This window comes from Canis aureus, chromosome 21 (assembly GCF_053574225.1).
Source record: "Canis aureus isolate CA01 chromosome 21, VMU_Caureus_v.1.0, whole genome shotgun sequence".
Taxonomy (NCBI): domain Eukaryota; kingdom Metazoa; phylum Chordata; class Mammalia; order Carnivora; family Canidae; genus Canis; species Canis aureus.
The window spans coordinates 16784694-16812022 of NC_135631.1; the positions used below are offsets into that span (position 1 = coordinate 16784694).

The 27329-nt window shown below is 39.5% G+C and overlaps 1 protein-coding gene and 2 long non-coding RNA genes across 3 annotated transcripts in view; 2 read left to right on the forward strand and 1 right to left on the reverse strand.

Annotated features, from left to right (window-relative positions):
* The window catches only part of LOC144293382 (uncharacterized), a 324951-nt gene that overhangs the window by 23688 nt on the left and 273934 nt on the right, over window positions 1–27329 (reverse strand). The gene's annotated exons all lie outside the window — the stretch shown is intronic.
* On the forward strand, window positions 6858–25770 carry LOC144293369 (uncharacterized). The gene is made up of 3 exons (XR_013360657.1): window positions 6858–7018; window positions 10177–10268; window positions 24981–25770. It is a non-coding gene; the product is annotated as an uncharacterized LOC144293369 (long non-coding RNA).
* LOC144293368 (olfactory receptor 2G3-like) lies at window positions 12507–13439 on the forward strand. Its single transcript, XM_077864461.1, has one exon. The coding sequence runs from the start codon at window positions 12507–12509 to the stop codon at window positions 13437–13439; it is 933 nt and encodes a 310-aa protein (XP_077720587.1).

Here is a 27329-nt window from a genome sequence, read left to right on the forward strand (position 1 = left end):
TTCTGTAGGGTACTAAGATACCTTCCATTAGCCCTTCTACATCCTTTGCCACCTTGCTTTCTGCTCCAGGAAAACATCCTGCACAGATTGTATCAGTTAACTTGGCTATTGGGGGAGGAAACTAAAAGGAGGAAAAAAGTGATATAGAATATGTATTCCTAGACTCTGTTCCTGCACAGCCAACCAAGGCCACATTAACCCCTAGATTAATGCCACAGCTTTTATCCCATTTTCCTCATCACAAAATTTCTCCCTTTCCCTCTCTTTCTGGGTTCTGATAACTGCTCTCTCCTCTTCTCCCTTCAGATCTACATGTATAGTAAGATGCTCTGTCAGAGGACTGGTTTGTCCTTTGTGGCTTTTCAATGCTCTGTTCACATCTTTGTAAATAGTCCCTTTATTAAGTTCTCTTCAATTTGAGTGGGCCATCTGTTTCCTGACAGGATTCTGACTGATACAGTAATTAATATTAGGAGTAGCCTAGAATGAAATCTTTAAACTGGCTCACTGGGGTTAATTTGCTCACATATTAAAAAAATGTGCAGATATATCACATACTCCAGAATGGGAAGTGGTAAGCCATGGAATGTAATGGCATCATGATAATTTAAATCATCACCAGTAATGACATAGCTTGAAGTGCAGTTGAGGAGCAAAGCACTGAACAATCAATTGGTTGTAGCATTGATCGTGATCACAATAATATTGTTTGGAAAAATCATGAGATCTTTTGAACTGAAAATGATATTATCAGACTGTGAACAGGAAGGGCATTTGGAAAGCCTCAACTGTAGGTTTGAAGGAGTTTCCCTTCTCCGTCAATCCTTTAGGAAAGATATGGTTGAGGTCCAAGCTGGGGCCTGATTGTGAGGATTGCAGAGAAGCAATACTACTAACATTGAGCCTTGAATAACATGGGGTTCAACTGTGTGGGTCCACTTACATGTAGATTTTTTTCAATAAATATAGAAAAGTGCTATAAATGAAATGTATTTTTCTTGTGACTTTCTTTATAACCTTTTTTTTTCTCTAGCTTAATTATAAGAATACAATATTGAATACATAGAACATATAAAATATGTATGAATCTATTATTTATGCTATCACTAAGGCTCTGGTCAACAGTAGGCCATTAGTAGGTAAGTTTTGGGGGAGTCCGGAATTATATGCTGACTTTTGAATTATGTGTGGGTCAGTGCCCCTAACCCCCATGTTGTTCAAGGGTCAGCCATAAATGCTAAACATTGCCAGAGATTTTATGGCACTCTAAAATAATTGATGGAGGGAAGAATTGGGACCATAAAGCAATGGGATAGGGATACTGGGTAGACAAGGACAGAGCCAAAAATAAAAATCCCTGCTTGAAGAGGTAATCCCTAACTTCTCCTACTTGAAGAAAATAGCTTTTCTCTGGACTTTTCCAATGACTGCACTTAAGAAGTTGCCTTATGAGCTCATGTAATTCTCAACACCCAACCTCACCACACTCACCAACTCTGTAGTGAAAGTTAAATATCTAACACAGATGAAGAAATCAAAGACTTTCTCTTAGAACAATTATATACTAAGAAATTTATAGGATCTTACCAATCTGTTTATCATGAATCTGGGAAGCATGTATGAGAATGGGTTCTAAAAGTGAAAAGCCAAGGAGAATGAAATGTAAGGATTAATTAAGCCAAATTTATCATCCCAGGTGCATCCATGAAAAATTCAGGAATTCACTGTTTCCTCAAGAACTCTAGGAATTTATGCTATACATACTCAATAGGATTGATTTTTTGAACGGTTTACTTACTGAAAAGAAAATATTCCCAATGCAGTGATGACAAAATATGTGGTTAACATCAATACCATAGGCATAGTTAATTTCTTCATGATGTCTATATTTAGTGTGCTAACTTCTGAGCATTACTTGTTTATTTATAATCTTCCCATGTTTCAGTCATGTTATTTGGACCTTCCTCGAGTTGAATTAACTTTACAAGATAAAAATGAATAAAAATATCTTCTCAGGATGGCAGTGGTTTCTTATTTGGAAAATAGAGGATTTCCTAAAGTCAATAAAACAGGAGCAACGTGTCACATGATCAAGTTTCCTTTTTAATTGTTTAACTTTTAATATGACTTTTCAAACAGAAATTTTGTGGGATTTTTGCCAAATGGTATCTTCTAAAATAATTTTTTTCATGAGTGGAAAATATCAGAAAAGGAGACAGAACATGAGAGACTCCTAACTCTGGGAGACGAACTAGGGGTGGTGGAAGGGGAGGTGGGTGGGGTAGGGGTGACTGGGTGATGGGCACTGAGGGGGGCACTTGATGGGATGAGCACTGGGTGTTATTCTATATGTTGACAAATTGAACACCAATAAAAAATAAATTTATAAAAAAATAAAATAAAATATTTTTTTTCAAATCTTCAGCCAACATTAAATAACTCCTTTTATGTTATTATTATAATATTAATTTAATACATGAGAATTATTTAAGAATAATTTAGCCTTATAATAGCTTTAATTAGTAAGTGTACTCAATATTCATCTGTTAAATCAGAGATTGAGTAGGCATAGTTAACTATTCATTTAAAATCTGTTATCTAAGAAGAAAAAAAAAAGTGGGAAATATCACTAAGGGAGACAGAACATGAAAGACTCCTAACTCTGGGAAATGAACTAGGGGTGGTGGAAGGGGAGGTGGGTGGGGAGTGGGGGTGACTGGGTGATGGGCACTGAGGGAGGCACTTGATGGGATGAGCAATGGGTGTTATTCTATATGTTGACAAATTGAACACCAATAAGAAATAAATTTATAAAAAAAATAAAATATTTTTTTTCAAATCTTCAGCCAACATTAAATAACTCCTTTTATGTTATTATTATAATATTAATTTAATACATGAGAATTATTTAGGAATAATTTAGCCTTATAATAGCTTTAATTAGTAAGTGTACTCAATATTCATCTGTTAAATCAGAGATTGAGTAGGCATAGTTAACTATTCATTTAAAATCTGTTATCTAAGAAGAAAAAAAAAAAGTGGGAAATATCACTAAGAGAGACAGAACATGAAAGACTCCTAACTCTGGGAAACGAACTAGGGGTGGTGGAAGGAGAGGTGTGCGGGGGGTGGGGGTGACTGAGTGACGGGCACTGAGGTGGGCACTTGATGTGATGAGCACTGGGTGTTATTCTATATGTTGGCAAATTGAACACCAATAAAAAATAAATCATTAAAAAAACATAAAATCTGTTATCTAATTCAGAATATCAGAACTCCTTTGTCTCAACTTGCTTATTTTGTATGATATCTGCTACTGATTATTATTATTCATATTCATCAGCACTGATTATTCCTTTCTGATCCTTGTTTAACTCCTAATTTTACTGGAATTGTCTGGAAAACACAGTTCTTTATACTTATTATTATTTGCTGTTTAAACCAATAAAACATGGACATATCAGTATTTATTTGAATCTTCATGTATTTCTCTATGCTAAATATTTAATCAAATTGCTTCCCTTGAAAATCCAGTCAAAATGAAATAAGCTGTTATATTTCCCCTTCTTTTGCTTTATTGCTATCTTATATTCTCTACATGCACTTCTCTCTCTCTCTCTCTCTCTCTCTCTCTCGAGTATCTTGAACTCCTTGGTTTTCATTGGTTCACCATGTTGCAATAAAAACTATACTATTTTGGCTATTTCATAATTTTTCTTTGATGCTCAGAATTCCACAACTTCAACTTCACAGGACCCTTTAAGTTGGTTCCTTTTTTTCCTGTCTTTATTATTTGCAGACATATCTGTGTATTCTAGAATATTCCAGAATATTTCAGGCAGGTACTATTTATTTTCTCAGTCTAAAACATAGACTGAGCTATCCTCTAAGAAATACTTCGGTGGGTAGTAGTATTAAGGATACAAATTAAGTTCTCAAGCGTGGGAACAATAGGCTACAATGGGTTGACTCCTCTGAACATAGAAAGAGTGGTGGAGTGAAGTGCATCTGTTTGATGGTACTATACTGTTTGAATGGTCACTAGTGGATTGACTGAGCAGAGATTTAGAATAAGACTGGAAATTTAGTGAGAAGGAAGTCTGAGAGAGGTATATGGATGCAATTCTTGGAAAGGACAGCGGGAAGATACTCATGCTCTATCTATCACAGATGTCCACTGGAGGGCACTGATTGCAGAAACCAATCTGCAAGGAGAATGTTGGTAAGCCTCTTTCCCTATGTTTTCTTCTAGAGCTTTACAGTTTCCGGTCTTACATTTAAGTTTTTAATCCATTTTGAGCTGATTTTTTGTATAAGGTTTGTGATAAAAGTCTAATTTCACTCCTCTGCCTGTGTATATTTAGTTTTCTCAACATCCTTTGAAGAGATTGTCTTTCCCTGTTGTGTGTTTTTTTGTACCTTTGTTGATAATGAGTTGACCATATATGCGTGGGTTTATTTCTGGGCTCTGTATTCTATTCTATTGGTGTATATGTCTGTTTTTATTCCAGTACCACACTCTTCAATTATTGTATTCTGTAATATGTTGTAAAGTCAGAAAGTACGATGCCACCAACATTGTTCTTCTTGCTCAAGTTTTTCGTTTGTTTGTTTATTTTATGGCTATTTATGGTCTTTCATGGCTCCATATGCATTAAAAAACATTTTTAAAAAACAATTCTGGGGAAAATGCCATTAGTGTTTTGATAGATGTTACACTGAATCTATAGATTGCTTTTTTTAAAAAGATTTTATTTATTCATTCATGAGAGACACAGAGATAGAGGCAGAGACATAGGCAGAGGTAGAAGCAGGCTCCCTCTGGGGAGCCTGCTAGGGACTCAATCCCAGGACCCCGGGATCATGCCCTGAGCCAAAGACAGACAGATGCTTAACTACTGAGCCATCCAGGCATCCCTAAAGATTGCTTTCAGTAATATGGACCATTTTAACCATTTTAACGATCTAATTCTTTCTGATCCATAAACAGTGGCTATCTTTTCATTTATTTGTGTCTTCTTCAATTTCTTTCATCAATGTCTTTTAGATTTTGGAGTAGAGAGCTTTCACGTCCTTGTTAAATTTATTCCTAAGTATCTTACTCTTTTTGATTCTATGGTAAATGGGATTGCTTTGCTTTCTTAATTTCCCTTTCAGATAGTTCATTGTTAGTGTATAGAAATGTAACTGATTTTTGTATATTGATTTTTTAACTTGGAGCTTTACTGAAAAATTTTCTTATTAGTTCTAACAAGTTTTTGATGGAGTCTTTGGGTCCTATAGAGACCCGAGATAGACAGTCATCATATCATCAATAGGATCCCATATGGTTTCAAAAAACCTCCAGAATTTTTATTAGGTCTTTGTGCTGACCATGGCCCTAGGCAATGTACATATTAATGTGAGAAAACTTTAAGTGTTTTTCTTGTCACTTATGAACTACACAAACCTAGGAAAGTGGTTTCTTTTTCTGAATTTCATTCTAGCAGAGTCCTCTCTGTTTCCTGGAGTTGTGAGGCTCAAATAAGAAAATATATGGTAACAGATATGTTCCATGTGTTGTTTTTCCTTCACGTGCTGGGTAGCTTCCATTACAATTCCGGAGTCAATGCACTCTGAGGGGATGACACCTGGTAAGGGTCTAATCTGGGAGTCTCCAGTTTAATCAAAGCAAAGTAGAACTGGACATTCCAAAAAGTCTTGGATGTAGTACTTTTTACATTATTTTTACCCAACAGTTCTTAAAAGGTGAATATAGTAGGGAAAAAATCAGAAGTAAAAATATGGAACTCCCTAAAAGGTTGAATATTTTGGGTTTAGTTTTGTGTGAATCCACAAGCATATCTTTTTTTTCCAGCAAAAATAGTGGAAAATCAGGCTTTAAGAGTTCACCTGGATAACTTTTAAAAATACCTATACCAGAATCCTATTGGCAAGGATTATGATTTAATTGATTCAGGATAGGTCTGGGCATTGATATTAAAACCAAACAAACTACAACAACCGTTCAAAATTTGAGAATTATCAGATGAAGCGATATCATTATGTAGAAGCATGATTTTGACTCAACTGGCTCTTTATACACCGGGAGGACTGAATTAATGTTAACTTTTTACTTCCTTCCTTTTCTGTCTTCTTTCTTTGTTTTCTTCCTCTTTTTCTTCATTTCCTCCCTGTAATTCCATAAAAAGGGAGTGATATAGTGATCTAGATATTTTAATGTTTGTTGTTTGTTTGTTTGTTTGTTTGTTTGTTTGAGAGAGGGAGAGCACAGTGTGAGAGGAGGGGAGGGAGAGGGACAGAAAGAATCTTAAGCACACTCCATGCTCAGTGCCCCACATGGGGCCTGATCTCCTGACCCTGAGATCATGACCCTGAGCTAAAATCAAGAGTCAAGTTATTGAGCCAGCCACCCAGGCACCTGATATTTTTATGTCCATTTTAAAGATAAATAAGCTGAGGTGCAGGAAAATGAAGTGGTATGTTTGAGGTCACATCTAGGAAGTTCCCATGCTGGCTCTACTGTGCCCTTATAAATAGTTTGTGTATTGTTACTATGCAATAGGAGATGCTTCCAGAGTTTGCTATGATCTGGGAGAAAGGAATGTAGGGTTCAAAATTTGCTATGTGCATAGTTGAGAGCATACTAGCATCATTATCATCTCTAAGTTCCAATAGATTCCAGGGAAATGACTCTGCGTTTGGTCTCTGAACTCTGCTTCTTAGGTTTTTCTCTTCTTGTGATGAATACACTCATATTCATGATTACCAGTATTAGGCAATTCTAAAAGATGAGGACACTCAGGTCACTTGGAAGGGTCACTTTAACCATGGTACAAGGTCATATGCAGGGGAGGAAGAAGAGGGAGTGCAACCAACAAATGCCTCAACCAGGAATCCCTCAGAACAAATAATTAAGTTTTAATTACTGATCTGGGACATTATCCCTCAAGAATCTACAAAGTTCAGCCGAAGCTCCTAAAGTGAGAAAACTCAGATGACTTAGGGATTGCACTGTGTATGTATTCATTATCTTTATTTTTTGTCTATAAAAGGGCTGAGTTGGATCATAGTACTATCTCATTTGTGGTTATAATAAAAAGAGATTTATTTTTATCTCCATGGAATTAGATTTTTTGCTCATGGATATTACGTCTGCTGCCTTTTATGGGTTTTTGTGTACATGAGTATGTGGTGAGGACAGGTATAATTTCCATACATTGCTTTCACCTTAGGGTATGTTTTATCTGCTGTGCTTATGATTGCAATTGTCTACTGAGATGTAAAAGAAATAGTAAAATAAAACTACCAGTTATTTAAATAAAATAATTTAGAATTAAGTAAACTAAAGTCCAATCATGGTTCTGTTAAATACTCTGAGAAAGCTGTATAGCTTCTCTGATCTTTAAAATATATTTTGGAGTTGTAAAAATGTTATTTATTATTAGCAAAGGATCTAAAAAAGTCATATAATAGAGAATTTTAATATATAGCAGTTAGTGTTTTTGTTTTTGTTTTTGTTTTTTTTGTTTTTTGTGGATTTTTTTCTTTCTGATAGAGAAAGCTTATTTTGCCGCTGGGGTGGAGGGGTTTTCTGATTGCCTGTGCTGAATATCACAATTTGTTAACCTGTGTTATGATATTTGCCATCATGGCATTCTTACCCATGTGTGGAGTTGGCCTCCTCTCAGAGCATGGCCTCCCAGGAGCCCCTGCTTTCATATTTTCCTCCTTCTCTTCCATGCTGCATCAAAAGTAAATCCCCCTGTTTGTTTAAAAGGCTTTGTGAAACTAATTCACAGTAAGTGGTAAATTATCAACTATAATGCAATTTGTAAACACTGCAAGTTCTGCTTTTATAAAAAAAACAATCACTCCTTTTCTAGGATAATTTTCAAAAGTCAGTAATGGATTCATAGGAAAAATATTTAAAGTCTTCCTGGTAGCTTTTCCTAATGTTTTTCCTTAACGAGGTAGGAAACAGGATTAGGATGCTATCTTTAGTCTTCTTAATTTTTAAGATTCTTAGTCCTTAAATTAATTTTTAACAATAAATCTTGTTAATTGATGAACTGATAATGAATGAAAAGACATCACAAATTATGGCATTATGACACACACGTAGGGATTGTATGAGTTTGTGTAGGCTCTAAATGTTTCTACGGTGATGTTGTAAGTAACTTCCAATATAATTATGTCTTTCTGCTCTCAGACTACAAGTATATTTAGAGCAAACTGAATAAACCGTAAGTTTATATAACATTGTGAGCTATAATTTCCTAAGTTCTCACTCTGCCAAAACTGCTACATGGACTTTCTGATGTAACCAATTAAATAATCTTTAATCTTAGGTACTAATATAGTTCCCACTTAATCTAGGCGATAAAGAGTCTTGGAAAAGTTTAGAAACTTACCCAACTGACCCAGCAGAGAGCTGGTGGAGATATAATTCATATTCAGGTTGATTTTTATGCCTACATGAGGGTGCCTTGCAAACTTTCCTGGAAAAAGGAGGTATTACCAAAGACCAGAAATATCGTTGCTATATATCAAATCTATTTACCAAACTTAATAAACAATTTAACTACAAGTTGGAGAAAACAGAGTATTCAGTTGTTTATAAATTATCTAGATTACAAAGATTAAAGGTTTAGCTTTTTAACATCCTGAATTTATGAAGGAACATTAGAACTCTTTAGTTTTGTATAAAATATATATTAGATTGTTTCCTGTGACTTGCAGACAGAAAAAAGAGTCATTTTTCTGTGAATACATAAGATGCCTGATATACTGTGTCTATATGATGCCAGAGTAACCTGAGCTTGTGTAAAATTTGTTAGCACACGTAGTACCTTCTTGGCATGAAGTGACATTAATCATTTCCCCTCTTCCCTGCCACCCACCTCCCCGCCAATACTGAATTAGATGGCTTTTTGAGCCATAGACAGTGCTCTTTAGAAAAAGAAGCAATTAGAGAGTAAATGATTTTGCAGGACCATATTCTTTGACTGAAATTATGGCTACCATGAGGTTGAAATTATTTTTAATCTGAGTTTAAAACTTCAGAATAATAGGACATAGAATCAGCTTATCTGAGTTTTTATCAATGTTTAACACTGCTTATTATGTTCTAAGGAATGGGACAACATAAATAAACATGAAAGGATCCTTAGAAAGCCAAAGTCAATTGGAGAGATAGACTCATAACTTTTCATTCACACACACACACACACACACACACACATATAAGTACAGTAATCGAGTATGTTCAAAGGATGGAAATGATTCAGCAGAAGGGATTCTGATTAATTCTGTCTGGATGAATTAGATTAGGGAGAGCTTCCAAGAGGATGCTTGTATGCTTACATTAAACAATTCGAACATTTAAATAATCAAATATGAGTTTTCCAGGCAGACAGGTTGGAAGAGGCATATGGCAATGGTAGCTTTTGCATTGTGAGGGAAGATGGAGAGTGTGCAGCTAACTAGGTGTTGGTTGCTTGATTGAAATGGCTGTATAGAATTTACGGGTAATTATAAACCATTAAGGGCTTATTCAACTTGCATTTAATTTGGTGAATTTGCTTCCTATTGTGGGAGATACATTTATCTACAAAAGTGTCTTTATTCCTCTTATCCTTATAATGGATTTATAACTCTGTGTTCTGATAGGAATAGAAACAAATTTGTAACCTGGAAACTGACAACAGAATGGGTTCTAACTCACTTTCAGCAGCAGCAGCCATCAAGTTACTAAAAATGTTCTTTGAGGCAACCTTTTTATTTACAGGAACTAAGGGAATATCCTCCTTTATTGAGGCTTCGAAATATAGAGACTGTTTAAATGTTGAATCAATATATTTACGTTCCTTTATGTGAACACAATTCTACACATACATTCATGCCTAGAGGACCAAGACTATTGCATTTGTGGTTTTATTACTGTAGAAATAGCTATATACACACACATGTTGCAGGTGCTTGCATATAGATTCAGTAATTCAGTGATTTAGGACAAGTTGTTTACTGTCTCAAAGACTTAGTCTCCCTGGCCTATAGGGGAGTGGGTGGGGAATGCCAATAATTTATGATCTGTTCACTTCATATCACATGGATCATAATGATAATAGTTAACATATATTGAGCCTTTACTGTATATGTCTGACTCTGTTTTAGGTACTTTTCGTGCATTATCTCATTTATCCTGTGTATCACTTCTGATGAAGCCACTCTGCCTGCCCTGTACAGATGAGGATGGTTGGGCACAGGTTGGTGTTGTGAATTGTGCAAAGTATGCCCTGCTAGCACGTAGTGGAACCAGACATGTCCTCTTGCTCTCCGGTGGTGGATTCTGTGTATTTCACTACCAATGGTGTGATCTCCTGATTATATGCCACCTTGTCAACTGAAAAACTCATTGTGGATATCATTTATTGTCATTATAATCACTGCTAAAATCACCAAAACATTTCTTATTTGCAGCAGAACTTGGTTAGTGCTGTTTGAAGGGCTTGACGGGAGCTCTATATCCTTCTGTTCACTCCCTTTCCTGATGCTCCTAGAGAAAATAGGGCTGTGACCTAACCTCTCCCCTCTCTTTCCAGACCCATCACTTCTTTATCCCTGGACTGTAGATTGTCAATAATTTAATTGTATCATTTCACTGCATTATTAGATTTGAAAAACCCTGATTAAATCAAAATATAAGATAACACCTTATTTCTTAAAAATATTTTATTTATTTATTTATTTAAGAGTTGGGGTTGGAAGGGGCAGGGGAAGAAGGAGAAGCAGACTCCCCACTGAGTAGGGAGTCCCACAAGAGGCTCCATCCCACAGCCCTGGGATCATGACCTGAGCCAAAGGCGGATACTTCACTAACTAAGTCACCCAGGTACCCCATAGGAAAGCCCTCTAAAAGATATTATATGCAAATTGATGTTATTTGAGAAAGAATGTGTTACATAAAGTAGTCTTTTTCATGACCTGCAACTATTTGGTTCTTAAATGTCTTCCTGATAACATCCCCCATGCTGTCAAGGGATGGAACTGTTACCTTCATCACAACTTTCCACTGGATTATAAGCTCTGAGACTATTGAAAATGCCTGTTGTGTTTACTAGTATATACCCAGCATCTGGTACATACTAGATTATCATAAAGAGATTTTTGTAAAAAAGAATAAAAAAGAAAGTAGACAAAAAATAAAAAAGGATGAACAAATGGGCAAATGAATGATTGGCAGCTTCCTCTGGCTGCTGTAATGGTGCCTACCTCTAGGACTCTTCCTTACCCCACATCAGTCTTCAGTCACTGCTTTTAATCTTCTCATGGCTGCAAGTCAGTTAACTGAACATGCTAACTCGGTGCATAAATAAATTTATTATAGTAAGTAGGCACAGGGTGGGGGCTAAGGAGTTCTCGATGAATAGACCTGGTAACTTTAACTTGTCTGGATTCTTTTTATTAATATTTCTCTGAAATAGTTTTTATTAGAGAAGAAAATTCTAGATAAATGTAGCCTCACTGTACATTAATAGAACTATTAATAATAGATGTTTTATGTGCATTATTTCCTCCATGTAGACAGTCCTAAATTCTTTATATACATTATTTATTTAATCTGCAAAAAAATTATTCCTAATAATCAAACAATTATTCCCATTTTATGTATGATGAAACTCTCCAAGACCCCACAGTATGGAAATGGTGAAGCTGGTGGAACTGGCCATTAGTGTGACCTGCGACTGGTTTTGTTGGTGGTGTATGCAGTCTTTGTTCTTTAGGGTATCAGGATGTCCAAGCATGGGAAGATTGCATCAGAGTGATAGAAAACAAGCACAGGCTGCTGTTCCTACCTTTATTCTTAGGTTAGCACGTGAAGTAATGCCTTTCATTATTTTTTAATTAATTTCTACATCATGCTGCTCAGTTCTTAGGTGTGGAGCAAAGATATAATCTGATCTTTTTAAAGAGATGAGCCATGAGTAGAGCTTTGAAGAATGAAGAATAAATAGGTTTTGGAAAGATTATGAAGAGCCAAAAGAGCATACTCTTGGAGAAAAGTTAAGAATATCTGCATAACTCAATTTGAATGTGAAATTACTTTTTTTAAAAAAGTTTTTATTTATTTATTCATCCGAGGTACCAAGAGAGAGGCAGAGACATAGGCACAGGGAGAAGCAGGCTCCTCTCAGGGAGCCCCATGAAGGATTCGATCCCAGAACCCCAGGATCACGCCCTGAGCCGAAGGCAGACACTCAACTGCTGAGCCACCCAGGCATCCCTGAATGTGAAATTCTTAATCTCATTAAGAGATCTCCAAAAGTAGAAGAAAGGCTTTCCATTTGTAGTATACCTCAGGTACTCAAGATGCAATTTCAGATCAAGATTTCTCTTTGCTTTCTTACTTATGTCTTGACTTTCTGACACTGTGCTTATAGATACAGGACATTTGATGTTTGTCTTCAGGTGGATGGTTCTGTGAGAAGGAGGTGGCCTGAAAAATGGATATGATAAAAACAAACTTCACTGTGACTGAGTTTGTGTTCTTGGGGCTGTCATCTCAGCCAAAGATGCAGCTCATTCTTTTTATTATGTTCTTGTTCTTCTATTTATTAACAGTTGTGGGGAATATTATAATTATCACTATTATCCAGATAGAACCTCGTCTCCAAACCCCCATGTACTTCTTCCTTACTAATTTATCCTTTCTGGACATCTGCTACACATCCACCAATGTCCCACAAATGCTGTCCAACATGATGGGAAAAAAGACCATCCCCTTCTCTAGCTGTGCTACTCAGATGTACTTCTCCCTCTCCTTTGGAATGATTGAATGTGTTCTCCTTGGGGTCATGGCTTATGACAGATATGTAGCCATTTGTCATCCTCTCCATTATACTGTCATTATGAACCAAAGCATCTGTGTCCAATTGGCAGCCATTTCTTGGTCCAGTAGCTTCCTGAGTTCCATGGTTATCAATGTCCTCACCTTGAGTTTGCCCTACTGTGGGCCCAATGTCCTGAATCACTTTTTTTGTGAGGTTCCTTCTGTCTTGAGGTTAGCTTGCACTGACACCTCATTTACAGAGCTGGTTGTCTTTATCTTCAGTATCATCATTGTCTTCATCCCTTTTCTCCTCATTGTTGTTTCCTATGCCCGAATCCTTCTATCAGTTCTCAGGATACGGTCAGCCTCCGGGAGGCACAAAGCACTATCCACTTGTGCCTCCCATCTGACAGTGGTGGCCTTATTCTATGGAACTGCCATCTTTATGTACATGAGACCCCAGTCGAAGTCCTCCAGGGCTGGGGGCAAGATCATTGCAGTGTTCTACACTGTGATCACACCCATGCTCAACCCCTTGATCTACAGCCTAAGGAACCAGGATGTGAAAGGCGCTTTAAGGAGAGCTATTGCAAAACGGAGGACATGAGGGGTCTTAATGGGACCCTAAAGCTGTTAGTCTAAGATAATTGACTTCTGAATATTAAGTGAGACAATAAATAAGACCTTGGACAGTCAATGTTTCTCTTGCTATTCATAAGGACACATAAATCTAGCTGCAAACTCAGCAGGAAACATATCTGCCCCAAAGACAAATGACGGCTTTAGTGTGTCAAAACAATTCCCTTCATTGCATGACTATTTTCTTACTCCCTGAGAAATCTTGGTTCTCTAAAATCATAGACTATCTGAAATTAATGCTTGAAATTATGACTAAGGCGAAATATCTTATTACTCTCTGGAGGATGTAAAGCATCTTCATATAGAGAAACATTCTGAATTTTTAACTCAAATAAAGAACTTCAGATAAAGGTTTCTGGATGTAACATTTCACATCTGTCTTAATTTTGTAGTTTACAAGGAAACAAGCTCTGCACCTATTTTGTGGTTGAGACCAATTTTGACCCCTTTGCAAATAGCCCTGCATTGTAACAAATCTATCAAAATATTACTTCATTTAATTTTCATACAGCAATCAGACCATACAGTTATCTCAGGAGTAAGGAGTAAAGAATTCTTACAATGCAAGTTAAAGACTTTGCACCCTTGTTCCATGACAATTTAAGAGAAATAAGACAAAATCAGAGCAGTTTAAGTGATAGAATTTAAATACAAAATTTAAGAATTTTTATTGAATTTCATGTTACTCTAGACTAAAAAAGAAAGAAAAACTAAAAATTTTCCTTTACATTCAAAATGTAACAGAACACCTCACATCTTTAGCGTGAAAATATTTATGACTTATTGATATACACAGGATCGGATCTATCTGGTTATGTCCTTGAAAATAGGGACAAATATGCTGAGTTAATTTTAAATATTTTCCTATGAAAATTAATTGGTTGAAATTATACCTTTCTATTGCCTCACCAGGATTTCTTAAGCGTTTTTATCTATCTTTTGCCCACAGAAGCATTAGCATGAACACCCAGAGGTACCCATGAAATAATTTGGTACAATTAGACTCACCAAGCATCATCTCTCCAATCTATATTTCTTACATATGTCCCTCAAGGAAAAATCTGTCGTGTTTCTATAGATATGATTTTTGTAAATCACAGTGTAAGCACCAGATTTCCTCTTTTATTTTACAAGGGTGAACTTGCAAGGTCTTCCACATCCAAATGGTGACATTCTGAGCATCAAAGCAATATTATGATGATAAACAATAATAAATACAGTGAGCTGAAGTAATTTGAGAAATAAAAGTCTATGACTTCCCATTACTCAACAGAGGAAAAATTCTTATACGTGATACACATAGGTGGCGATAAAACAAATTAAAAATATGGTAACATACATTTAACTTTGGTTTTAAAGTAGGGCAATGAAAATATCGTTTGTGTTGATACAACAGGAATATATAGTTGTTTCTGGTAAAAGTAGTAGTAAACTAACAAATGCCACAAGAAAGTGAAAGTTAAGCAAGTAGTCCCCCAAAAGTAGGAGCTCCATACAGAGCAAGAAAGACTAATCAGCATCAACAATAATAAGTATTAACATGTACTGCAAATCCAGGTATGTAAGAAGTACGAGTCGTAACACATAGCACCCCAGTAGAGACAGAGCACAACAGTGCAACTCCAAGATGTTTGAGTTACACGGTGCTCTAAAATGGAAAGCTATTCATGCTAATTCAGATTCTCATATTTTCTAAAAACTTTTTCTAAATAATAATGATAAAATTCATATAAAATATATTCTTTTTAAGTAGTGTGAACAGATCTAATCAGGTGTTTAATGTTGGTAATGAAACTAGAAAATCAGTCATTGCATAGGGAAACATCAGTTACAAAAGGCAAAACTGGTGTGATAATACCCTAATATCATAAATCATACCTTTTACTACAATAAAGATGTTCAAAGTACTTATCAAGAGCTATTATCTTAATCCTTTTAGAGAAGCAATCAAGTCCTATTTTCCAAATTATTATTATTATCTACCCAACATTTGGTTGGGCCAAGTATAGTCACATGAGTTTGTGTAGGGAAAAGTTATCTCAACTCCAAAGTCAAGTCTAAATAACATTACTAAGAAGAGAAGATCAAGTGAGCTAAGAATACTCTTAGAAGACATAAAAATAAATAAGTACATAACATGAATGTAATTAAAAATGTGTTTCTAATGTTTTAGAATATGTTAAGTGTAAGTTTGGCAGTACGGTCGTTAAGAACACTTGGGAATGCTTGCTTCACCTGCAGTTTATGGTTGGGAAGCATTCAAAAGAATCTCCCATATTAACTTATAATTAATTACACCACGGATTCCTAAGGGAATTTTATTACTCAAGTACCAAATGAAACCTGAAGCTTAAAGAAAGTAGTTTCTCAGTTGCATTATTTAGATATACAAGTTTTACCAAATTAAACACTTTTCAAAAGTCCACTTCCTACCTTGCTTCTTGTATTACTCTGGGTCATTCACTCTTTCTCAACACTCCAGTTGGATCAGAATTGCCTGATAAACTGTCCATAATTTCTTATTACAAGGTCTGATCTTTCATCATCTTGTTTTTATTTGATTGCAACACTTTTCATCTCAAAAAGGAAGCCAAGAGGATACTATGAAATGTGGTGCTCAATCCCTTGGGTTCCAAACAATTCTTTTTTTTTTTTTTTTTTTTCGATCCAAACACATGAGGGTTTATTTACAAGCTCGAGCTTGGGTCCTAGAATACCCAACACAACGGAGCAGGGACTTGGACCCCGAGGTGGGTTTCAGACTAGTTTTAAGGGCTGCTCTAGGGGACCTCCAGAAAGGGTGGAGCAATTCCTCAAGTTCTGCTTACATTTTGATATGGGGCCTTCAAGGGCATTGAGCTCTGTTCTTATTCTAATAGGGGCTTCCTGTCACTGGCTTGGGCTCTGTTTTTATTTGAATATGGGGCTTTCTAGGACGTTAAGCTGTAAGCTGTTTTCTTCCTTTTTTTCTTTTTTTAATTTATTTTTTATTGGTGTTCAATTTACTAACATACAGAATAACCCCCAGTGCCCCTCACCCATTCACTCCCACCCCCCGCCCTCCTCCCCTTCTACCACCCCTAGTTCGTTTCCCAGAGTTAGCAGTCTTTACGTTCTGTCTCCCTTTCTGATATTGTGGGAAATACCAGAAAGGGAGCTGTTTTCTTCCTGTAACTAAAGTAAGGTAAAGTTCAGCTCTTATTCACAGGGGCCTGGGATGGCTGTACTTGTGATAACACTGAAGTTAAGGTGGAATGGCCTTAATTTTCTCGGCCTCCACATTTCCCCCTCTCAGAGGAACCTAAGGAAGGACCCAATCATGGGTCCAGGTTGCTCTCAGAGTGAGCCAGGAGGAATGATTAAACCAGGATTCAAAACAACCTTGTTGCTGTTCTCGTTCCCATTTACATTTCAGTGAAGAAGCAACATCCTACTATTCACTTGTCGTGTTTTACTACAGAGACTGAGAAAACTAAATATTCCACTGCCCAGCTCCTTTGCAGCTAAGAATGGCCATATGACACAGATCCGGTCAAAGATACAAATAAAAGTCTGTTCAAATGTTGCTGAAGTTAAGGCAGCACATAACCCTCCTCCCACCCTTTGTTGTAAGAAGACTAAGTCTAATCTCCTTCTATTTTGAAAGACAACCTCAGACTAGGGGGTCTTGGAGGTGGGAAATAAGTGAGAACGGTGCAGTCCTAGCTTTAGGGGATTGTCCTTGTCCGGTTGGCTTTTCCATTCTGGAGCAAAGTCCTTGAGAACGGCGTGTGGGTCAGCTGGCCGGACGTGGGTGTAGTGGACCCAGGGAGTAATCCCGTGGACCTTGAGAGCGGTGGGAGTGGTCAGGATCATGATGTAAGGTCCCTTCCAGCGAGGTTGAAGTGTCCGGTGTTGGTATCTCCACACGTACACCCAGGCACCCGGCCGATATCGATGGGGATCCGGGGGTGGCCCAGTCTCACAGAGGGCCCTCAGCTAGGCCACACCTGCTCATGGGTTTGTTGTAACATTTGGAGGGAGAAAAGAAGTTGGTGATCATCAAATTCAGCAAGCACCTCAGGTTTTAAATTTTAAATTGGGGATAATAGGTGAAGGAAGACCGAACATGATCTCGTAGGGAGTCAGTCCCATCTTATATGGGGAGTTCCTCACCCTATATAGGGCAAAGGGGAGGAGAGTCACCCAGTCCCCACCAGTCTCCAGGGCTAATTTAGTTAAGGTCTCCTTTAATGTTCTGTTCATCCTCTCTACCTGTCTTGAGCTTTGGGGCCTATACACACAATGTAATTTCCAATCTGCCCCAAGTACTAGTGCCACTCCCTGTGTTACCTTAGAGATGAATCCTGGGCCATTGTCTGACCCAATTTTAACAAGAAAACCATACCTCGGTAAGATGTCTTCTAGCAGTTTCTTGGTCACAGTCTGTGCTGTTTTATGTTTGGTGAGAAATGCCTCTGTCCATCCAAAAAAGTATCTACAAACCTGTATCCGTATTTTCCAGGTTTTACCTCAGTGAAGTCCACTTCCCAGTAGGCTCCTGGGTGGTGCCCCCGGAGCCGGGTGCCCGGGTTAGATCCATGGGCGGTGGCATTAGTTAACTGGCTTGGGTGGCAGCTCGCCACAATCTGCTCGATCTTTGCTCGAGAGTCTTTAATAGTGATATTTGCATGTCATATGAGGTCTTCCATCTTCCTTGTTCCCATGTGAGTGCTCCGATGTATTCTGGATAGGACTCTCCGTCCTAGTTCCTCTGGCAGGATGATGCTGGAGTCTGCAGCCCTCCACCAGCCACGCAAGCACAGGTCATAGGCAAGCGTTTGATCCAGGGGAAATCAGCACCAATATAGTTGGGGGTGTCGGGCAGGGTCGGTGCCCCCAGATCGGGTCTCTGTTTCCATGGTTACAGGAAACCCCCCAGGCATCCGATTCCATCTCAGAGGAAACTGCTGCCTTCGGAGTACCAGGTGACGTCCGCATTCAGCAGCGGCTGGTCCTGGAGATCAGCCCTGATTCCATGCACCTGTGCCAAAATTTCTTGACAGTCATGCAGAGGGGCGTCCCAGTCTGGGTTAGGGAGACGAGAGGCATGGGGTATTGGCAGACCCTGACAGGGTCGGCACCTGGTTTTAGTTATGGCCGGTTGGTGCCAGGCCAGCCCAATTCCCCCAGGTTCTGCCCATGCTTGGGGAAATTCCTGCAGCCAACAGTCAATGTCAGTCACTGGGGCTGAGGGCGTTTGGTGGAGACAATATTTGTCTTCTGAACTCAGGACAAGCACCTGAATCGGGTGCCCCTCTTTGTTTAGGATTTTTGCCCCTTTGGGGTGGAAGCGAATTTGTGCCCCAATCTTGGTGAGCAAATCCCGACCTAACAATGGGTATTCTAATAGGGACACTCAGGGATGACCATGAAGGAGTGGGATACCTGGCCCATGATGAGATCCACAGTTCTTTGGGTAGTCCATGAGTACTGTTTGGTGCCCGTGGCCCCTTGCATAAAGTCTTGCTTGCCAATTTCCCTTGGGGTTGTAATAAAACCGAATGTTGTGCTCCAGTGTCCACTAGGAATTCAACAGGTTGCCCCTCCACTCTAATTGTTACCCTGGGCTCGAGGAGGGGTGCCAAACCCCAACTCCCCTAATCATCCAGGTCCTCCATTTCCAAGATCTTGGCAGGGGCCTTAGATCTTTTGTTAGGGCAGCTTTTTACCCAGTGGCCCTCTTCTTTGCAATAAGCACATTGGTTTTTGTTCAGCTTAGGGCTCTCCCGATGGGGACCAGGGCCATCCTCCTTACCTGTCCCTGAAGCCAGCTTCTTGAGGTGCTTCCATCTTTCCTGTGGGTCATTCATGGTTGTGGCCAGCAGGATCTTGGCCAGGTTTCAGGTCTGCCGGTCACTTAGTTTGGTTTATTGTTCTTCCGGACTTTCTCTATTATTATAGACTTGTTCTGCCACTATCACTAAGTCCTGCAAACTCTTCTCTCCCAGTCTCTCTACTCTTTGCAATTTCTTTTTAATGTCTGGCTCGGCCTGGTTAACAAAAGCCATGAAAACTGTGGCTTTTGTTTCCGGGGCTTCTGGGTTCATAGGGGTGTACTGCCTAAAAGCCTCTAAGATTCTCTCTAAGAAGGCTGCTGGACTCTCATCCTTACCCTGTCTCACGTCATAGACCTTGGCCAGATTGGTAGGCTTGCGCTCGGCAGCCTTGAGACCTGCCATTAGAGTCTGGCGGTGGACCCGAAGCCTCTCCTTACCTTCCACAGAGTTGTAGTCCCAGGTGGGGCGGGATAAAGGGAAGGCAGCATTTATGAGGTCTGGGTTTTGAGTTGGCTGTCTGTCCTCTCCCAGGACAGACTTCCGGGCTTCCACCTGAATCCGTTCTCTCTCCTTGGTGGTGAAGAGAACCTGCAAGAGCTGTTGGCAGTCATCCCAAGTAGGCTGGTGGGTAAAGAGAACAGTATCTAAAAGCCCGATTAGATCTCTCGGATTATCAGAGAACTTTGCATTTTGGGTTTTCCAATTATATAAATCACTGGTGGAGAATGGCCAATATAACATTAGCTCTTTGCCAGTCTCGTCAGGGGGCCCCATGGCGTGGAGAGGAAGGGCAGTGGAGTCAGCCGGCCTGCATTCAGAGGTGGGGCAGACCAGTGGGTCGACCGCGTGTCCCCGCTACTGGACCGCGCACAGGGAGTCCCTCATCAGGGAGGGGTGGCACCCCTTCTGCAGCCCCCGGTGCCTCCAATGGAGGGGCGGAAGGGGGAGGGGGTGCCCAGTAGGGCAGCAGGAGAATCAGGTCCTCTGGGGAGGAATCCTGGAAGACCCGATATAGGGGCGCTTGGAGCATAGAGTCTGTCTCCTTCTCAGCTTTCCGCAGGGCTAGAATCTCGGTGGGTCCTGCTTTTGGGGGGTAAAAATGGTTTTAGCCAAGGAGGGGGATTCTTGATCATATCCTGCCAGATCAGGATGTAGGGCACCTGGTCAGAGTGGTTGTCCAGTTTGTCCCTGAAGATCACGGCCTTAACCTGTAAGATAATAGGTAGGTGAAAAGTTCCTTCTCGGGGCCATCCCACATCAAAGGTTGGCCATTCTGATATGCAATAAATTTGGAATCTCTCTCTCTCCGTATGTCTATGCTCAGAATACAAGCTCTTTCCCTAACATCCAAGAAGTAGGAGAGCATAAGAGACAGGGGAGTGGTTTCTGTCTCCCCCATTATGTCCCCAATCTACACCAAGACACAGACAGTAAAGATGATTAACAAGGACCCAACAACACAGACAAATGCACAAACAGTTAACAAGGACATAGTAACACAGACCAACGTTCCAATGTGACCGCAGAGACAAAACAGAAAGTAACCCGAAGGGCTGGCAGCTGGTCCTCCTTACAGATGAGGACCCCCGTCCTCCTTACAGACAAGGACTCCTGTCCTTCTACAGATGAGGACCCCGTCCTCCAGGTGAGGGCAAGGGACATCTCCTCAAGACCCCGGGTCAACGGCCCACCAGCACGTCCACCTAAGCCAATGTCAACCCAATTACAGATTGGAATTCCTACAGGTAAAAGTACAGTTTAGAGCTCTCAGAAAATATGCGCACAAAAGGTGGAAAAAGTTGAGTGCACTCACCACACGTGAAACCCTGGGGGTTTCTTGGATCCCGGACAAGCCCCCAAATGTTGTGCCCAAGATCGCGAATCCGGGAAACCACCAAGGAGTTGACACCGATGCAAACACACAAGGGTTTATTTACAAGCTCGAGCTTGGGTCCAAGTATACCCGACACAGCGGAGCAGGGACTTGGACCCAAACAATTCTTCTTGATCTCAATCTGGACCACTAACTAATTTTTCCCAGGTGATTGAGATCAATCACCCTGCCCAGTGGAGAGACACCTCTTAGATCAATGCATGAGGAGGCCTACATGGCTAGAGTACAGTCCCTGATTCCAAATAATCAGAGCGTGGAGGGTGTCCTTTAGGACATTCTACCCTTGTGCACATAGACTCCAAACATACTGAGGATATGGTTATGGGTAGGGAAAATAAATTTGAGTGGACCATTTCATGTAATAGTAAAAGAGGCCACAGTAGCGAGAGTCCTACAAGAGGAAGACACTAAGGTGGACCTAAAACTGCAAGGATTTCGTTATGGGAAACAGTTGTGTCTGTGTAAGAGAAAAGAGAGAGGCAGCCAGAAGAACAACAAATGCCACTACACCATAGGCAAGTATAGGCACATGTGAAGAAGAGAGGGGAGGAAGATGGGCAAAAGCATCCTAGACCATTGTCCAGTTTATGGTAAGCTCAGCAAGGTAGGTACTTGAGCCAAAATTATCCATCAAGCCAGTGCCTCAGAGGGATAGTCCTGCATTGCTATCCTTGCTGAGTTCAGTCACTAGGTAGCAGCAGTCTCTGGGCAGCATGGCCTTGATACAAATGGGGAAATGTGTTTCAAAGCTCAGCAGCTAAGAGTTGTGCACAATTATACTCGCTGTACCTGGAGCTTTGAAGGGCTCACATTCCTGGCCACCACAGGTACCATGCCAGCCTTATCCTCTCAGTTCATAGACATGTACTTTCTTCATAAGGGAATACGGAGCCATAAATTGGCTGACAATTAAAGCATGCAGCATACTTAGGGGATATCTCAACAAGCACGACTGAGCTTTCAGATACCGTTCCCCGATCTGACCAGGATAATCAGTTCTGAATGATAAGACAAAAAGTAAAACCAATTATTTCTGTGGATTGGAAGAGATTTGTACTACTCTTTGCTATCTAATGTATTTCTCAGTAGAGACAATGTTTGATGGGATACCACGTTCGCAAAAAAAGGCATTATGTACATCTGCAGGTGCCAGCAGGAAAACAACTGGTAGGAAAGTGGGAAATGTAACTCAAATAAATCTCCTAAAATGTGATTATTGTGGAAAGAAAGTCATTAGCTCTGTAATCTTGAATTAGTAAGAAGTTGTGCAATCTAATCACCCTGCTAGCCAAGGGGTTCACCAATCCTCCCAGAAAATGATGGTATATCAGGGGCACAGTTGTGACCTCTGTTGTTGGCATTTGGGATACCTAACAGTGGAAGAAGTGAAATTAGGCTTGGTGAAGAAAACCATGAGGTTGAGCCCATTCCAGCTGCAATAGCCGTTTGTACAAGGGCATGTTGAGCATAAACAGGAGAAAGAGGCTGTGTGTGTGGAGAAAGAGACCGACTGACATTCACAGAGCATGTCACTTCAACTACCTGATTAGTGACAACCTCCCAGTATATGCATGTGTGGAAAGAATCGGGCACATATGGGTGAACACAAATGATTTAGGATATCTTCTAAACAAAGTATATGACTCTGCACATACGATAAAATATACTCGTCCCTCAGCCTCCTCCACAGTGACCTTAAAACACTTTGTTTGTTCCTCAAAATGTACAACTGCTTCATACCAGTGTATGTCTGTTGAACAGCATGGATTTTGAGGATACAATACTGTTTCCAACACAAACTGACCCACTCAATTTTATTCCTCAAGATAGAAGTTATTATTCCTGAATCCTTTCTTTAATATATCTGTAAAATGTGTTCTCTTGTGATCTGCAACCTTGCAGATCCTCAGTCACTTTACCCCCAAAGAAAGGAGTTAAAGGTGATAAATTGGGATCCACACCCTCATATCTTCCACATCTTTGATAGAAACACTAATCTTCACCCTTCCTCTCAGGTTGAGGTTTTGTTTTTTGTTTTGTTTTACTGTCTGAGCAGAGCAATTTTAACATCTACTTGAACCTTGAACTTTGAAACTAATAACTCTAATTTCAAGCGTCACAGATGGAACTAAACTGAGGATTCCATTTCACTTTGTATATCTTTCTATATACCTATAACAATATTATTTCTGGGTCTGGGTAAATAATGAACCACTATATCCTGGTCCCATTAGACCTATTGAAAGATGCACTCAGGCCAAAGTTATCTTTTACATTGTTTCCATTACCCTCATTGGCAATATATACCTCTAGTGTTTTCCATCTCTGTAAATTAGAGTCAGTTCAGGACAGTGACTAATAACCACAGAAGATCTGGGCACTTCTGCTTGCCTAATGGGATTACCCTCATGAAGGGTAGCCAGCCATCCCCAAAAAGGCTTCAGGGAAGATGTACAATGTATATCCAGGCTAAGTTTCAGGATCCCTCTTCAAAGGGACCTTGCCTCACCATAAGTTTACGTGTAATAAAGTTTAGTGTACTACACCGTAAGTGTAGTAACTCTAGAACAAATACTTCTGAAAGCTCTAACTTTCTCTATTTTTGAAGGTGCATGAAGACATAGAGGTCATTGAAAAATGGCTATAAACAGGCTTAGGTCAGAAAATTAAATAAAATGTAGTACTTACCTACTAGAACATCCTGAGCTCATTTATCCAAGTAAAAATGAAATTCTTTTCTTTAGAAGAAAAATATCACTTTGGTTGGTTTCCCAGTGACGTCACTCCTTAAGAAGTACCTAATCCAGGCAGCCCGGGTGGCTCAGCTGTTTAGCACTGCCTTTAGCCCAGGGCCTGATCCTGGGAACCCGGATCAAGTCCCACGTCGGGCTCCCTACATGGCGTCTGGATCTCCATCTGCCTGCATCTCTGCCTCCCTCTCTCCCTCTCTCTCTTTCTCTCTCTCTCTCACACACACACACACACACACAAATAAACAAATAATTTTTTCTTTTAAAAAAAGCACTTAATCCATGAGATATTACAACTAGTTCCTGAACAAAACACTTGGTTACTACCCACCTATGGTCTACTGGGCAATTCCTTCCATCTTGTCTCTGAGAGTTACTCACTTCCATATGGCTTTCTAGCTGCCTGGTTGTTTAAGTCAATAGTCCAGGTGTAAAATGCACCAGAAGGGCAGCCTTGGTGGCTCAGTGGTTTGGGGCCACCTTCAGCCCATGGCGTGATCCTGGAGACTCAGGATCCAATCCCACCTCAGGCCCCTGCATGGCACTTGCTCCTCCTTCTGCCTGTGTCTCTGCCTCTCTCTCTCTCTTTCTCTCTCTCTGTCTCATAATAAATAAATAAAATCTTTAAAAAAATAAACTGATGCAGAAACCAAATCACCACATGATATTTATGGCATGCCTCTGTGCCACAAAAAACAATGTCTTGCTGTCTACCTGTCCTTCATTCCATGAAGCCACTGGTGATCGTTTAAGTAAGTTTGATGTTACTGGATGCAATACATTATCATTGTTCTATTTCCCACCATGACGGATTTATATATTTAACCTTAAAATATATGAAGAATCCAATCCCATCTGGATCATCTCCTGGCAATACATCTAGGATTGGTTTCTGATAACGATCAGATAGCCAATTAAACTGATTAATTTGAGGGGGTTTAAAAAAGGGTTATTACAAAGAATTGTGTGTGGTATAGAGGAGTCCTAAGGAATAGTGTAGTAACTCTAGAACAAATAGTTTCTGAGAGCTCTATCTATTTTTGAAGGTGAATGAAGACATAGAGGTCATGAGAAATGGAGGAGAGCTTTGAAATGGGTCATCTGGAAGGAGCTATGACCTAGGTCCAAGGATGAAGCCAGTCAACTTTGCAAGAAAGGAAAATGGAGAAAACCACTCAGACCTCCATCTCTTCCCACCAATGACAACTACTGGCTAAACCCATTAAGGACACAGAGGCCAATGGAGCCCACTCATGTAGTTAATACAGCAGAGTATCATGGAGCACAGAGGAGGTTCAAAAGGTGAAGAATGGATTTTGAAGGCCAAAGAAAGGTATTTGACATTTAACACAAGTATCAGTGTTGTTGAACAGAAGTACTTTAATACGGAGATATATAAGAATATATATTTATATACTTGCACATAAATGCTTAGCTTAGCTTCTACACAAGTCAAGGGAAAAGAGAATACAAATTATGAATGACTATATTATCACCAGGAAATCAGAGTCTCAAAAAAACTCTCCATTATTAAACAACACATACAATTTTCTTTAATTGTCTGGTTAGGCATTTCCTAAGCTTATGAAATCCCGAGGGGTTGCAGGAATCTACCACTCTGGGGATCCAGAAGCTGCTATAAAGATATGTGATGGAAGCAGATTTGAATTCTGTTCAGGTGATGGCATTGCTGAGAACTTTAGGTAAGTTTTCTGATCCAGATATTAGAGGTAAATGGAAATTTTTACTTGTTCCTCACAACCAGGATGAAGGTCATGTACATGCTATGATATCTTAAGTGCTAAACAAAGGACTTCTTTTGAAATATCTTCACCACCCTCCTACTACAATTTCTGAAACTGTCAAGTTCACAAGGAGAAAGAGCACATCTTACTCTTAGATTCCAAAAAAGGCAGTTAATATCACAGAAAAAGACAAGGGAGAAAAAAACAACTAGGTACACAGACATGCAAGCAATACAGGAACCATTTACAACAAAAACAGTGTCCTTAGAATCTAGACAGCATCTGGGCAACAGGATGAAGTAGCTGAGATTACCAGAGATTATTAAAGGCCAAAGACATCCTGAAAAGCTAAAATCCCTTTCAGTTTGATACACTATAAGAGAGTATCATATCATATCATATGGTCCCCGGGTAGCAAACAGGGCCAGACTACTCCAGCCAGATTAATCAAACAGAAGTCAATTCTTTAAGCCACTCTATCCAAGGAAATGTATGCCCTACTTGTTTCTGTGCCTGCATAGCATTCAAAGTAGATCTGTTCATAGCTCATCTCGTTAAAGGTAAAACCTTAGGCAACTCCTCTTTAACTCCTCCAGGCTTTACAACATTGTAATGGCAGGCAGACTTCTGTGATAAAGAATAAGAATAATATAACTGAGGGGCGCCCTTGTGGCTTAGTCAGTTAAACACCCAACTGGATCTCCACTCAGGTCTTGATCTCAAAGCTGGGAGTTCAAGCCCCATGTTAGGCCTCACACTGGGGATGAAGTCTACTTAAAAGAAAAAAAAAAAAAAGAATATGAATGATACTTCTTTCAGCATTTGTCAGACTTGATCTATGGATAATCTGTATACAAGCCCTTGGGCTGCTTTACTGAAAATAGGTTCCTAGGCCCTATTCACAGCCTGCTAAACTAGAAATTCTGGAGCGTGGCCACATGACTCTTACAGGCACAGAATGTGAGAAGCACCTGAGTGTTTACAATGTGCCAGGCCACTATGCCCACTCCTTACTCGAGTTATCTTCTTTACAAAAGCCTACAGAGATACGTTATCCCTGCCTGACACATGAAGAAATTAAGGCGTTACGCTGTTGACTAGTGATGGCCAACCTGAATCCTTGCTAATCTCCTGAAAGTCAAATGCTTTTTCCATGATATCCTAGGTATCTCTGGTTAGGAGCAGTCAGCTCTGATTTTAGAGTCATGCTCCCAATGCATCACGACATCTGAGGATGGAAAAATCTGTTGTTGACGTGAAAAAAAGAATCTTCACAGACTCCATATAGGCTAAGAAATATTGGGTAAGCCTTTTGCATAGGCAGATTCCTTTTTATTGGATGAGCTTCTTCCTATTTCTAATAGGCTTCTTCCTATTTCTGTGTGCAAAGTCAAGGCAAGGATTACTAGTGACAGAAAATGCAAGCGGGATTGTGCTGTTTGTTTAAGAGTAAAATGACAATATTAGAAGCCACCCAGAAAATCGATTCTATTGCTTTGTTTCTTTTCCAAATAGGGATGCTCATTGCTTCATTCATATAGTCATTCAATATTTATCATGTGTCTACTATATGCCAGATATTATTCTAGGCACTAAGCATATAATAATGAATGAAACAGACAAAACTTCCTGCTCTCGTGGAATTTACAT

Bases quoted from the DNA above. Each gene is read 5' to 3' on its own strand.
- LOC144293368 (XM_077864461.1), top strand. From the start codon at position 12,507: ATGGATATGATAAAAACAAACTTCACTGTGACTGAGTTTGTGTTCTTG.